The 13,667-nt window shown below is 42.7% G+C and overlaps 1 protein-coding gene across 2 annotated transcripts; it reads left to right on the forward strand.

The window, feature by feature from the left end:
* The first annotated feature begins 617 nt into the window (after positions 1-617).
* Dusp12 (dual specificity phosphatase 12) lies at positions 618-10,576 on the forward strand. Of its 2 annotated transcripts, XM_028864330.2 has the most exons (6): positions 625-985; positions 4,112-4,225; positions 4,442-4,560; positions 4,888-4,984; positions 5,268-5,454; positions 10,186-10,576. In XM_028864330.2, exons 1-6 carry the CDS (start codon positions 657-659, stop codon positions 10,345-10,347), a joined length of 1,008 nt encoding a protein of 335 aa, XP_028720163.1. In that variant the 5' UTR covers positions 625-656; the 3' UTR covers positions 10,348-10,576. The 2 variants fall into 2 exon arrangements, with proteins under 2 accessions (XP_028720164.1, XP_028720163.1); XM_028864331.2 differs by lacking the exon at positions 5,268-5,454 and having other exon boundaries at positions 618-985; positions 10,186-10,264.
* Positions 10,577-13,667: the final 3,091 nt, after the last annotated feature.

A 13,667-nucleotide genomic window follows, 5' to 3' on the forward strand; every position in this document is an offset into this window, starting at 1 on the left:
ATCCAGGACAGGCGCCAAAGCTACACTGAGAAACCCTGTCTCGAAAATAAATAAATGTACCACATTTTCTTTATCCATTCTTTTGCTGAGGCACATCTAGGTCGTTTCCAATTTCTAGCTATTGCGAATAGAGTATCAATGAACGTGGTTGGGCAAGTGTTGCTGTGGTAGGATGAAGCTCCTTTTGTGTAAATGCCCAAGAGTGGTACTGCCGGACCTTGAGGTAGACTGATGCCCATCTTCACCGATTTCCATAGTGGCTATCCAAGTTTACAGTCCCACTAGCAATGGACAGATGGAGACTTTATCTTCTCACTTGAGCTTTGGAGGGTTGTGTGAAAAGCTGCTGTTTGTTTGTTTTTGTTTTTTCGAGACAGGGTTTCTCCGTGTAGTTTTGGTGCCTGTCCTGGAGCTCACTCTGTAACCAGGCTGGCCTCGAACTCACAGAGATCCACCTGGCTTAGCGGCTTACTTAGCACAGCTTCCGCAAGCCGCACAGCGCCTTTGGCAGGATCGGTCATTTTCCCCATCGCCGTGGTCCTCCCACGGCGCTGCCGAGGGGCTGGAGTTAGGCGGAAGCCGGCGGAGACAGCCGCTCTAGCTCTAGCCGGCGACTCGGTGGCGGGCCAGCGGCTGCCTGCCTCCCGGGCGCCGCCATGTTGGAAGCGCCGGGCTTGAACCATGGCGGCGGGCGCCGGAGTGCGGCCGCTAGCACGGCCGGGCACACGGTGGAAGTGCGGCCGGGGCTGTATCTGGGCGGGGCGGCGGCGGCGGCACCAGACCGCCTGATGGAGGCCGGCATCACCGCCGTGCTGACGGTCGACTCGGAACCGGGTTTCCAGGCTGGGGCTGGGTTCGAAGGTCTCCGGAGCCTCTTCGTGCCGGCGCTCGACAGACCCGAGACCGACTTGCTCAGCCACCTGGATCGCTGCGTGGCCTTCATCAGCCAGTCACGAGCCGAGGGACGTGCGGTGTTGGTGCACTGGTGAGTGCAGGGGGCAGGGGCCAGTGCCTCGGACCCGGTCCCGTCTTTCTGCAGAGCTCCCAGGAGTGGAGGAGCCGGCTGCCAGAGCTGGGGCCCTCCTTCCTCATCCTCATCCTTGGGGCATGTGGCTCAAAGAGGAGGGTCTGCAGACCGGCCCCTGGTCCGTGTTCTCATTTTCAGCATCCTGTCCATGGTTCATTTTGCAGCATCTGTCTGCCCGTCTGTCCGTCCGTCCGTCCGTCCATCCATCCATCTCTATCGTCTCTCATCTGTCTATAGTTGGGGTTCATCGCATAAGGTTTAGCAGCTCTGTAAGGGAAACCAGACACCCATGCCAGTGAATGTAGTGCAGGCCAGATGTATTGGGGTGAAAATATGTGATACCTTTCTTCCTCGACCTAAAAGTCACTGTGGTTAACAAGAGAAAAAAAAACGTGAGACTTTTTGTTTTTGAGACAAGGTCTTACTGTGTAGATCTGGCAGACCTGGAACTCGCTTGCTATGTAGACCAGGCCGGCTTCAAAGCCATCTGCTTCCAGAGTGCTGCACACCTTTAGTGCTCTACCGCACCTGAGAATTTTTAATCAAAGTTTTACGTGAGGGGAGAGTTTAGAGAAACGGATAATCACAGACCAGGGGAAAATGCTTGGATTAATTAATACTGGACAGTCGTATAGAAATGTGTTTGGACAAAGGGAAGTGTGATCTAATACCAGTGGCGTGAGGGGGAAACCCAAGCTGACCTGAATTGATCATCTGCCTCTGGGGTATAGGGCAAGGCCCTTTCTGGAATGATGGCCTTAAGATACATCAGACTAAGTAGATCATTGATTTGTCCTGCTAGCAGGTTAGTCAGATACTCTAGTACTGTGGCGTCTCTCAAGTCTTAAGAGAATGTCTTCATGGCCAGTTCTTACATAGAAGGGTGGAGAGGGGTTACAGTGGCGTCTCCTCTCTCCCCTCTCTTTCCTCCCTCCTCCCTTCTCTTTCTATGAAGTTTTGCTGTCTTAGCTAGGCTGCCCTTGAACTTGGGATCCTCCTTCATCTGCCTCCTGAGAGCTAGTATTATATGCATGTGCTACTACTTTGCCTTTAATTCTGGTTTTTGAGTTTAAGATTGGAGTAGAGGTTCTAGTCTCTCTGTCTTGCCCTGGGGTGAGTGGGGAGAAAGAGAAACAGAAGAAATGATAGACAGATCTGGACAGCAAAGTGTTAAGAGCAAAGGACCTTGGATTTGTTCTGTTGCCATTACATTTTTTTTTTTTTTAAATTATGTACACAGAGCCATCAGAAAGTGTGATTAGCTACTAAGCCCAACCTGTGAGATCACACACAGGCTCTGTTACTTTCTACCAGAAATCAAGTCATCCCCCACCTTTTCAGCTCTCTGGGACAGAAAGTTGATAAAATTCGAGTTGTGGCTTTATATTGCTTATAGGTCTCTTTCTCCCACTAGCAGCTGTGAGCAAATCTAGGTTGTCATCCCCCCAGGCTCTATCCCCAGATAACGTTGAATTATAACTTTATTTTATGTAGTGCCTGTCTGCTTTGTGAGTCCAGGCCAGGATAGGTCACTACATATTATGGAGCTTGCCTCCCTCCATGAAAACCTATAAAAGACAGAATTCCCCTTGTCCTCTGAAACTGGTAGTCTCTTTCTCTATCAGGAACCCCATTGTTATATATGGTGGCTATGGAGCTCCTTCCCCAGACTTAAAGGCCCACTTTCTCCCTTCAAGGCTGGCATCTCCTGCCTCTGATATGATGTAGATTTCTCCTAACACTCTCACTTCAGTACCTGGTCATGCCTCAGGACCATGCCTCAGGGTGATCTCCAGGCTCTCTCCCCTAACAAAGCTCATCTGAAGGGTAATTTTCTGTTGTTCCTTTCTACAAAGCTACAGTAAGTTAAAACATAATCTGATTCAGAATTTTATATCCCTTTTCATTAGGAGAAGGGGACATCAGAGAATGTCAGCAGATTTTAGAGGCATAGTAAATGGCTTTTCAGTGGCCTTGGAGAAACATACAAAATCTGTTGAGCCTGTGGGACAGTAATCATGAGTGATTCTTTCTGGAATATTGAGTGGGATCGAAATGGAAGACAGCTGTGTGACAGTCTGCTTTGGTGTGTTGACAAACTTGTCTTTCCCCCTGCTATTTGAATATAATTAATGAAAACTCGGGGAAGGGACCTGAAGTAGTTTTCTTCATCCTTGGTGCCTCTGAACTTTACGCAAACAGGAAGATACAGCCTCCATCTGCTGCTACTTTGAAATAATCAGCATAATATGATGTCTGTTTTGAGCACCAATCCATGCATTCCTTCAGTGGTAGGAGAGGTTATCAGTTGAACTTCTCAAGACTGCAGAAGAAGAGCAGGTTATTTTTATTTCCTTCTTTTGGAAGTGGTGCTGGGATTAAATCCAGGGGTCCACACTTGGAAGTGCTCTTCTACTGAGCTGGACCCTCAGTTCCAAGATTTTTTTTTTTTTAATGCTTTGTTTGGGATGAGGGAGAGTGGTTGATGACTGGGAACATTAGGATGTGAAGGATGCCTGGGCCTTGTCTAGGAAATTGATAGGGTATACTGCAGCAAAAGAAAGGCTGGAAAATCTTGGTAGGTGTGGGGATTCCTGAGTAGTCCTGCTGGGCTGGTTTGAACGCTTTGTTGGGCGCTTCCTGTGTGCCAGTAGTTGTAAAGCCGTAGGTAAGGACAGAAGGTAGTGATAGAAGTATGGGACCAGGTCTGGAACAACTCGAAGTTAAGAGCAAAGGAGCCATGAAAACGGTTAAAATTTTAAGGTAGTTATTTTTGAATAGTTAATACATCCATATTGTTTAGAATTTAAAAAGGGACAGGGAAATCAGTGACGACTTTTGTATGTTGGCAGCATGTAAGAGGCAGTGGGTTAGTTTGAGTGGAGGTAGAAATGAGCGGGGCACAGTGGTGCACACCTGTAACCCCATCACTTAGCAGGCTGTGACAGGAAGATTGCCATGACTACGAGGAAGGAAAAGATAGAAGTGAGGTGGGCCTACATTTTACCGTTCACAGGGGCTGGGCTTTCTCTTGGGTTTTAATCGCTGCTATTTGCTGTTTTATTTTGAAGGTCTCTTTTTCAGCCACGCGGGAGTCAGTCGGAGTGTCGCTGTGGTCACTGCCTTTATAATGAAGACTGACCAGCTCACCTTTGAAAAAGCCTATGAACACCTGCAGACCGTCAAGCCAGAAGCTAAGTGAGTCCCGTCACAGTAACACTTCTTTCTTTTCCTGCAAAGTCTGTATGTGTTTGTGTATGGTGTGTGTGTGGAGTGCACGTGTGTGGGTGGGTGCACGTCCCTGCACTTAGACAAACTTAGGGCCTTCCTCAGGAAGTCTGCTGTTACCAGTTCTCCTTTTGTCCTGAGGTTTTACTGAAAGCAAGCCGAACTCCACACTTGCTTTCATTGCAGGATGAATGAGGGATTTGAATGGCAACTGAAATTATATGAGGCAATGGGATACGAAGTCGATACCTCTAGTGCAATTTACAAGCAGTACCGTTTGCAGAAGGTTACTGAGAAGTATCCAGGTGAGTAAATATTGATTACTAATGTCCTTTGGACTCTTCTGAGGTGTCATTTAGTTGGAAAACTAAATGCATTATATTACTTTTCAAGAAATCCTAGGAGGCAGAGACTGTTGTTTTCTTTATTTAGTAAAAACCCACATGGTTTAAAAATGGCTGAGATTGAAATCAGGCAGTCCCATTTAGAGTGAAGGCCTGGTTTCTCAACACGGAGATCTTTGTTTTCAGTTTCTGAGTTTAGCATGCATAGGCTCAGTTTGGCATTGGGATTTTGTCTGAAAATCTAGAAGGTTGATATTGACAGTTGGTTGTATTTAAATTACCTTGTAGAACTCCAGAATTTACCTCAAGAACTCTTTGCTGTTGACCCAACTACGGTTTCACAAGGATTAAAAGATGACATTCTCTACAAATGTAGAAAGTGCAGGTAAAATATTTTGTGTCCAGTTGTCTTGGCAATTGAAAAAGCAGTTCAAGTTTTATTTTCTTATCTCTTTAGGAAAGATTTGTTTAATTGAATATTGTGGAAATTTTAAATTCAAACGTGCCTCAGAAAGAATGTAGTTCAGTAATCAGATTGTAGGGCTATTGAAATTTTGAGTAGCACACTCAGTGCTGTATAATTTTGGCTTGTAAGAAATACTGTACATTTCATCTTTGTTTTCACCCTTTGGAAGTCATTAATGTTTTTGTCTTTGGCGGTTTTGTAGGCGATCTTTATTTAAAAGTTCTAGTATTTTGGATCATAATGAAGGAAGTGGGCCAATAGCCTTTGCTCACAAGAGAATGACGCCATCTTTGGCACTTGCCACAGGGAGTCAGACTCAGTGTACATCTTACTTCATTGAACCTGTACAGTGGATGGAATCTACTTTGTTGGGAGTAATGGATGGACAGGTGAGAAGACTATTTTCTTTGTACAGTTTCGTTGTATCATCTACATTTTGTTCCTTTTTACCCCTTTAAACTGTATTTTAGAGCTGGGATGTGGCTCAGTTGGTAGAGCGCTTCTCTAGTGTCCCTGAAGCCCTCCATTCCATCTCCAGCATCACATTGGCCAGGCATGAAATCCCAGCACTCTGGAGGTTAAGGCAGGAGGGTCGGAAGTTAAGGTCACGTCAGGCACACAGTGAGTTTGAGACCATCCTGACATCCATGAGACACTGTCTCAAGACAACACAACAACAAACATTTTTATTTATTTTTAATATCTGTATTGCATTTTCTTTATTTTGTATGTGGGTGAATCTGCCTATGGGGGTTTGGGGGTGTCACACACTCACATGGAAGTCAGAGAACAACTAGTGGAGGTGGGTTTCCTCTGTTCACCATGTGGGTCCCAGGAGCAAGCTCAGGTCATCAGGCTTGGCCAGAGGGTTCTTACCTGTTGTGCCCTCTTACAGTCTGGATAAAACAAAACAAAACAAAATTTTAATCAACGTTTCCATTCTGAAGATTCTGAGAAATGTACCTTTTTAGTGTTTGAGTAAGATCACCAGAAATAAAGAGTCTTTCTTTTAAAATAAAACTCAAGGTCTTAGCCATGTAAGAATGCAGTCTACCATGAAACTATGGTATTATGTATTCAAGTAAAATGGTTTTAAAAATTAGCTGATTCAAATACATTAACTACATTTGATGGAGAACCGCTCATCTAAGTTAGATTTGTTTTAAGACTATAGTTTATGTTTTCAAACATAAGACTAACATTTTAAAAATAATTAGGTATATCACAGAATTAAAAAGTGGGATAAATCAAGGTAAATTTAGGTTTAAAACTTACTTTTCTCATTTAGCTTTGTGGCAACCATTTTCTCTTTCTGATCTTTGGATTTAATGCATTTGCTCCGGGATGCTTTTCAGTCCCTATTAGAGAATGACCCTCACATTTGCCTTTATGCACACTTGATACTAATCTGAAGGTATTCTATAACAATTTTTTTTTTTTTTATTGCAAGGAATTTAATTCAGGGCCCTTGCATGCCCTATACATTTACATGAGCTACAGCTTAACCCCATGTAATAATTTCATTGAATTTGAAAGGTTGTATGGATGTATAAAAGTTTGTACAGTAGATATTTTGTAAAACCTTTTACTGTATTATCTCATTTGAGAATATGGTAGTGGCTATAGATGTACTTACAATCCATTGATGAGGAAATTTAATTTACATTAGTTATTATTTTGTCTGGAAAGTGGTATCCATATGTTTAGATTGAGCTGCTTTAAACTTGCTTTATTTGTAATTTAGTTACAAAGGTTTTTTTGTTTGTTTGTCTGTTTTTGGTTTTTTGAGACAGGGTTTTTCTGTGTAGTTTTGGTGCCTGTTCTGGAATCCGCTCTGTAGACCTGGCTGGCCTCGAACTCACAGAGATCCCCTTGGCTCTGCCTCCCAAGTGCTCGGACTATAGGTGTGCACCACTGCCACCTGGCTGTTTGTTTGTTTGTTTGTAATCACACTCAGATTATTTTGAGTGTGATTACAAAAAAAGAACTGTGCATTTTTATTGTTGTTTGTTTCGTTTTCTTCTTTGAGACACAGTTTTGCTATATAGTCTGGGTTGGGCTTGAACTCATGATCTCCTTCCTCAGCCTCTTGAATGCTAGGATTTTAGATGTGTGTTACCAAGCTAGGCCCCTATTCAGTTTTGATTTTTGAGACAGGATCTCATGTAGCCCAGGGAGGCTTCCAATTCCCTGTCTGAATGACACGACTGCTCCTAGGTAAACTTTCTAGGAGTAGAAAGTTTATAGATATGAAGGAAGGCACAGCCAGAGGCATCTGGAAGGGTCCAGACTGAACCAGGTCAGCAGACTGAACTGGGCCACAAGAGGAGTAGGGGTTGGGGGCGAGTAAGAGAGAGAAAGGGGAGCAAGAGAGAGGAGCCAAGGACAGAGAGAGAGAGAGAGAGAGAGAGAGAGAGAGAGAGAGAGAGAGAGAGAGAGAGACCGAGAGAGAGAGAGAGACCGAGAGAGACCGAGAGAGACCGAGAGAGACCAAGAGACCGGGTTATAGGAACTAGGAGGGGCAGTGAGGCTTAGGGGCTTGAGACGGTTAGGGAAGGGGGCTGGGTATACCAGCCCAGGTGTTGGTGAGTAGGGACTGAGGAAGGCTGCTGACCAGAGTCTGCCCAGTATGTGAAAGGCCCCTTCGTTAGCCAGTTGTCCTGAGTTTGAGACCTAACATTGTCCTCCTGGGATCCATGTAGTCCAGGCTGGTCTCCAGCTCTGGTCTTTCTGTGTCTACCTTGCAAGTACTGGAATTAGAAGCATGCACAACTGTGCCCGGCTCTCTCTTCCCATTCCTAGGATTATGATTTGTCGTAGAGTTTTTAATTTCAAAGAAATCCAATTTTGGTTTTTGTGCTTTTGGCTTGCCTTTAGTTAACCTATAAAATGAGTGTGCACAGGCACAAAGTAAAGACATTTTTGTAGAAGATTCTAAATCATGGGTGAGTGTGGTGGTGCATGCCTTTTATCCCAGCATTCAGGAGGCAGAACCAGGTGGATTTCTGTGAGTTTAAGGTGAGTCTGGTCTACATAGAAAGTTCCAGGCTAGCTAGGGCTACCTGGTGAGATACCATCTCATTAAATAAATAAATAAATAAATAAATAAACAAACAAATAACATTCTAAATCACATTTGTGCCTGTTTGTGTCTGTTTCTGTTTTTTGTTTGTTTGTTGTTTTGTTTTTTTAAAGGACTCCATTAAGGCTAATATTCATAACGCCCATACAGAATTTTTTCTCACTAAGAGAATGTGTGTACCTATTTCTCTGTCTCTCATGATAGATACTATAAAATGTTTGTGGAGTAAAGCAATGCTAATTCTAAAATGTCTGACTTTTTTTGCTTACTTTTGAAGATCAGTATATTTACTTATTTATCAGCTGTCTTAGATAGCTGTCTATTGCTGTGATAAACACCATGACCAAAACCAAATTTGGGAGGAAAGGGTTTATTTCATCTTATAGCATACAGTCCATCTTCTAGGAAGCCAGAGTAGGAACCTGGAGGCAGTAACTGAACCAGAGACCCTGGAGGAACTCCGCTTACTGGCTTGGTCTCCATAGTTTACTCCATGGGCCTAGTTTATATAAGAAATCAGGCCCTCCTATGGGGTGGGGGACACCACCCATAGTGGGCTGGGCCCTTCCACATAGATCATTAATCAAGAAAACACCCCCCCCCCAGACATGCCCACAGGCCAACGTGATGGAGGCAATTCCACAGCTGAGGTTCCTTCTTCTCAGGTAATTCTAGTTTGTGTCGGGGTGACAAAACTGACTCACCAGTCATTTATAGTTTCTTTTTCTGTAAAGTGTTTTATATCTTTTTTTTTTTTCTGGATGTGTAGGAGCTCTCTGAATATTGTAGATTTTTCCACCTCAAACTTATATTTTGTCACATTGAAGTTTAAGACAGTAGAGAAATGTGTGTGTGTGTGTGTGTGTGTGTGTGTGTGTGTGTGTGTGTGTGTGAGAGAGAGAGAGAGAGAGAGAGAGAGAGAGAGAGAGAGAGAGAGAGAGAGAGACCAGAGAGAGCAGAGAGAGAGAGAGAGCAGAGAGAGAGCGCTCTCGAGCTCACTATGTAACCTACAGTGTCTTTGTATGTGCTATGTAGCTGCGGTTCCCCTCAAGCTCCTCATGGTCCAGCTATCTAGGATTACAGACGTCTATAATGCCTGGTTGTATTTTTTTTTTCACTCCCATTTCTGAGTTTTATGTCCAGACTTAAATAAAACTTGCTTCTTTGTTTATTTGGGAAAAGAATACATGTGTCATGGTCTATGTACGGAGTCAGGAGAACTTTGTGGTATCAGGTCTTTCCTTTCACCTTTACATGGCTTCTGGGAATCGAACTTAGTTCATCAGGCTTGCTTTGCAAATACCTTTACACCCTAATCCATTTTACTGGCTCTGTGTTCAGACTTCTGTAGCTCAATTTAAAATAAAAATCCCTACTCAGACCATGTATACTAAACATAAATGATAGTGCTGTTGTTAACATTAGAGAAAGTGCAGTTAACTTGGTGAGTGCTTTTGGATTTCTCTCTTACTGGAATATCAGTGTACTTGATGTATATGCTAGTAATAGAAGATGAGAATCTGAATATGCATTTCCGTCCTTTTCCATGATGTTCTGATTTGGAGTCCTGTTATAAATTGATTAGGAGCCAAGTGTTCATTACCTTGATAAAAACATTCTTAGTTGCTTTGAGCTTTGCTTTTTCCCTTTAGTCTGAGTGAGGTTCCTGTTCGTCTGTTTCAGTACAAAGTGCCTCTTCCGGGACCACTGTAGTTTATGATCAAGTATAAGTAAGTGTATCCTCTCAGATTAAAAATTCCTTGATAAGCTCAGTGGTGGTGGCACACACCTTTAATCTGAGCACTTGGGAGGCAGCAGAAGGTGGATCTCAGAATCTACAGAGTGAGATCCAGGACAGCCAGGGCTACACGGAGAAACCCTGTCTTGAAAAACCAAAACCAACCAACTAATCAACCAACCAACAAAAATAAAAAAAAAATTTTTGATGACAGGAACCATGCCTTAGCTATTTTATATTGTCAAAGGTAGTTGCTGCAAGTATAGAAAACGGATATAGTGACATCTTTGCTTTTTTCAGCTTCTTTGCCCAAAATGCAGTGCCAAGCTGGGTTCCTTCAACTGGTATGGAGAACAGTGCTCATGTGGTCGATGGATAACCCCTGCTTTTCAAATACACAAGAATAGAGTGGATGAAATGAAAATGTTGCCAGCACTGGGATCACAAACACGGAAACTATGAACTTATGTCACAGCGTGGAATAAAACCTGATGAAACGTACTTCTCTTGATGGTTATCTTTCATAACAGAAGTCAAAATTTCATTTGGAGTGCCCGAAGATAATTACTGTAGCAGATATGTGTGGGTAGCTTACTACTACATGGTGTATGATGTATATGCAGTACTTCACTGGTCAATCCAGGCTTTTAATCATGTAAATTCGATTTGTTATTAAAATCTTTTATTTTAATTTGTTGTGTTTCATGTTTTAAAGGTTTTGTGCTGTTTGGATCTAGCTCCTGCTTTAAGCATGCTAGGCAAAACATTCTGCCTCTGAGCTACATCTGGAACATCTTATATTTTTAAAAGTTATACTTTGTAGTATGTTAGTTATGTGATACTAAAGTCTAGATGGATGAAATTGTATGTAAACACTTGAAACTGTCAGTATCTAGGTAGATATTCTTTCGTTTTCAGAAATATAAAGCAGATTAATTTGTTTTATTTTGGAAAATTATTCCTGTGTCTCATTTAAGGGACATTAGTAAACCTACACATGCCTTTTGGTGACTCCTCAACTTACCATCTAGCCATCCTACACCATAGCATATGGCAGATAATTTGAAGTTACATTTTTCAGTATAACGTGTAATGTACACTGAGAACATGTGTGCACTATTGTAGGTGATACAGTGAATAAACCACACAGGCCCCTGTTTTCTGGCTACATATATTCCAGCCAGAAGGGGCAATATCTTTTTGAAAGCTAATTGTACTTATCAGTGAGGAATGGCTAGGAAACCTAATGATGTATGTAAAGTTCAGCCAGGGTACTAGTGTGTGCTTGTAATTCCAGAACTCTGGAGGTGGAGGCAGGAGGATCAGGAGTTAAAGGTCTTCCTGAGCTTTGTAGAGAGTTGGAGTAGAGGCCAGCCTGGCTACAGGAATCTCACACAAAACAGAAAAACCACGGTGCATGCACACTGCTTCAGGGCCGTTGGGCAGCATGACCCTAAATGTGTCTACTTCTCTTGCTAAGTCAGGTTAGTGCTACCAGGAACCAGCCGAGACTTTGGTTCTCCTGGCTATCATGTTGAGCTTGGTGAGGCTGGTGTGGGCAACTAACTGGTGGCTGATCCTGGACTAAGTGCCCTACAACAGATAACAGTCAACATCTGGGCCTCTCCAGTGGTTAAAAAAAAAAAATCTTTTACAGTTTTATTCATGTATATAATGCTTTCTGATCACACATCTTACTCTTAACACCCTTCCCACCCTTAATACCCCTCCCAACACCCTCTGACTTTCATGTCTTTGTTTCTCTTTTGTGACCCACTGAATTTAACTGGCACTATCTGTGAGCACAGATGTGGTAAAACTAGCATTAAGAATGACATCAAAGTCTTCTTTAATTTCTATATCCCGATGTTTGGTTTCACTATTTAGGGTAATATATATCTTAAAGATGTCATACTGCAATGCTGATCTGACTAAAAATCTAATAGTACTGATGAGACACAATATAACTAAGGTGTCAGGTTTTTTAACCAGTATTTATTGGTAGGCTACCACTGGAGTACAAACCAAAGTCTACTAACATCTCCAGGTTACACATCTGTGACTAATAAATGGTTTTATTCTCTTAATGAGCATACTTTCATAGTGAAAGTGAACTTGGAGGCCAGGTTTGAATTTAGAAATGTGAAGTATGCTTGCAAAAATAAAAGCAAACCCCTCCAGTTTAGCCTCTGTGTAAAACTGGCAGCTTTAGGAACAAGTTAAACATAACTATGAAGATAAAGTCAGCAGACTTGAAAAGCAGGCAGTTCTCCAGGACAAGACTTGTTTCTTCAACATATGGTGCCAAACGAAGTGGGGGGAAGTGTTGCAGAATATTTGTTTATACTGTGTGAAGATGTGTCATAGTGATTGGTTTTTAATAAAGAGCTGAATGGCTAATAGCTAGGCAGGAGGGCTAGGCAAGATTTCCGGGGGGCAGAGGGGAGGAAGAGGGAGGAGGAGGAGGAGGAGGAGGAGGAGGAGGAGGAGGAGGAGGAATCTTGGCATGGGGATTATGCCAGGTAGGCGCCAGTGAGACTCTGAGTAAGTCGGACAAACAGTACAGGGACATACAGTACAGAGTAGAGGTAACTGAGCCGTGTGGCAGAATGTAGATGAATAGAAATGGTAATTTGAGTTATAAGAGCTAGTTGGGGACAAGCCTAAGCTAAAGGCCAAACTTTCATAATTAATAAGTATCCATGCTGTTATTTGGGGGCTGGCAACCCAAAGATAGTCGGACAAGAAACCTTTCTACAGAAAAGGGATTGCCATGTGAGCTAAACACATTGTTACTCTTATTTGTATCTTCATTTTCACAAGCCAACTCTAGGTGGGCATTTTAATTTATTTTTAGTATTTATGTGTACGTGAGTGCACATGTTTGAGTTTATGTGTACCAGATGTGTGCAGGATCCCTTGAAATGGAAGAGTGATGCATAAATCTAATCTTATCAATAAAAACCAGGAGTCCCATACTGGGATAAAAACTTGAAAGATCAGAGAAGCAGGGGAGCAGCCACAGTTGCTTTCTACCTCTCTGGTTCTTCCGACCAAAAGGGACTGAGATCCACTCTCTGCCCCACCTTATCACTTCCTGTCTCCTCTCTGTACAGACCTGCAGACCTCTATGGTTAACTAGTGGCTAGCTCTGCCCTCAGACTCCAAACAAGCTTTATTTGTCAGAACACAAACAAAATATCACAACAGAAGAAAGCTTCCGATCCCCTGGAGTTGGAGTTATAGATGGTTGTGAGCTGCCATGTGGGTGTTGGGAACTGAACCTGGGTCCTCTGTGAGAGGATGTGCTCTTATTGCTGGGCCATCTCTAGTCCCTAGACAGGCAGTTTTAAGACTGAAAATTGAATGTGGAACAGGTAAATATTAGATTTTATTAAGGAATTACTGACTTTGTTAGGTATATATGGTATTTTCAAAACAGGCTTTGTTTTAGATAGATGAAACACTGTCTCTGAGATTTGCTGTAAGACACTCCTATAAGGAATGAAAAAGGCATTGGGAAGAGGACAGATGGAGCAGGAGTTCATGGCTGAAGCTGGGATGGAATAGTGACATGGGCATTCACCATATTGCCTTACATTTGTTAAAATCAATGTTAAAGTGTTACTGTGTACACAATGTAAGCTTTTCTAAGTGGGAAATCCTAAGAAGCACACAAAGTATAACAGTAATGGAATTCAGCAAGGGGAAGTGTGATACAAAAGTCAATAATGTTACTATATCTTAAGATACCAAACCACAGAGAAAAAATGAAAAACAGA

This window comes from Peromyscus leucopus, chromosome 15 (assembly GCF_004664715.2).
Source record: "Peromyscus leucopus breed LL Stock chromosome 15, UCI_PerLeu_2.1, whole genome shotgun sequence".
In the NCBI taxonomy this organism is placed as follows: Eukaryota; Metazoa; Chordata; class Mammalia; order Rodentia; family Cricetidae; genus Peromyscus; species Peromyscus leucopus.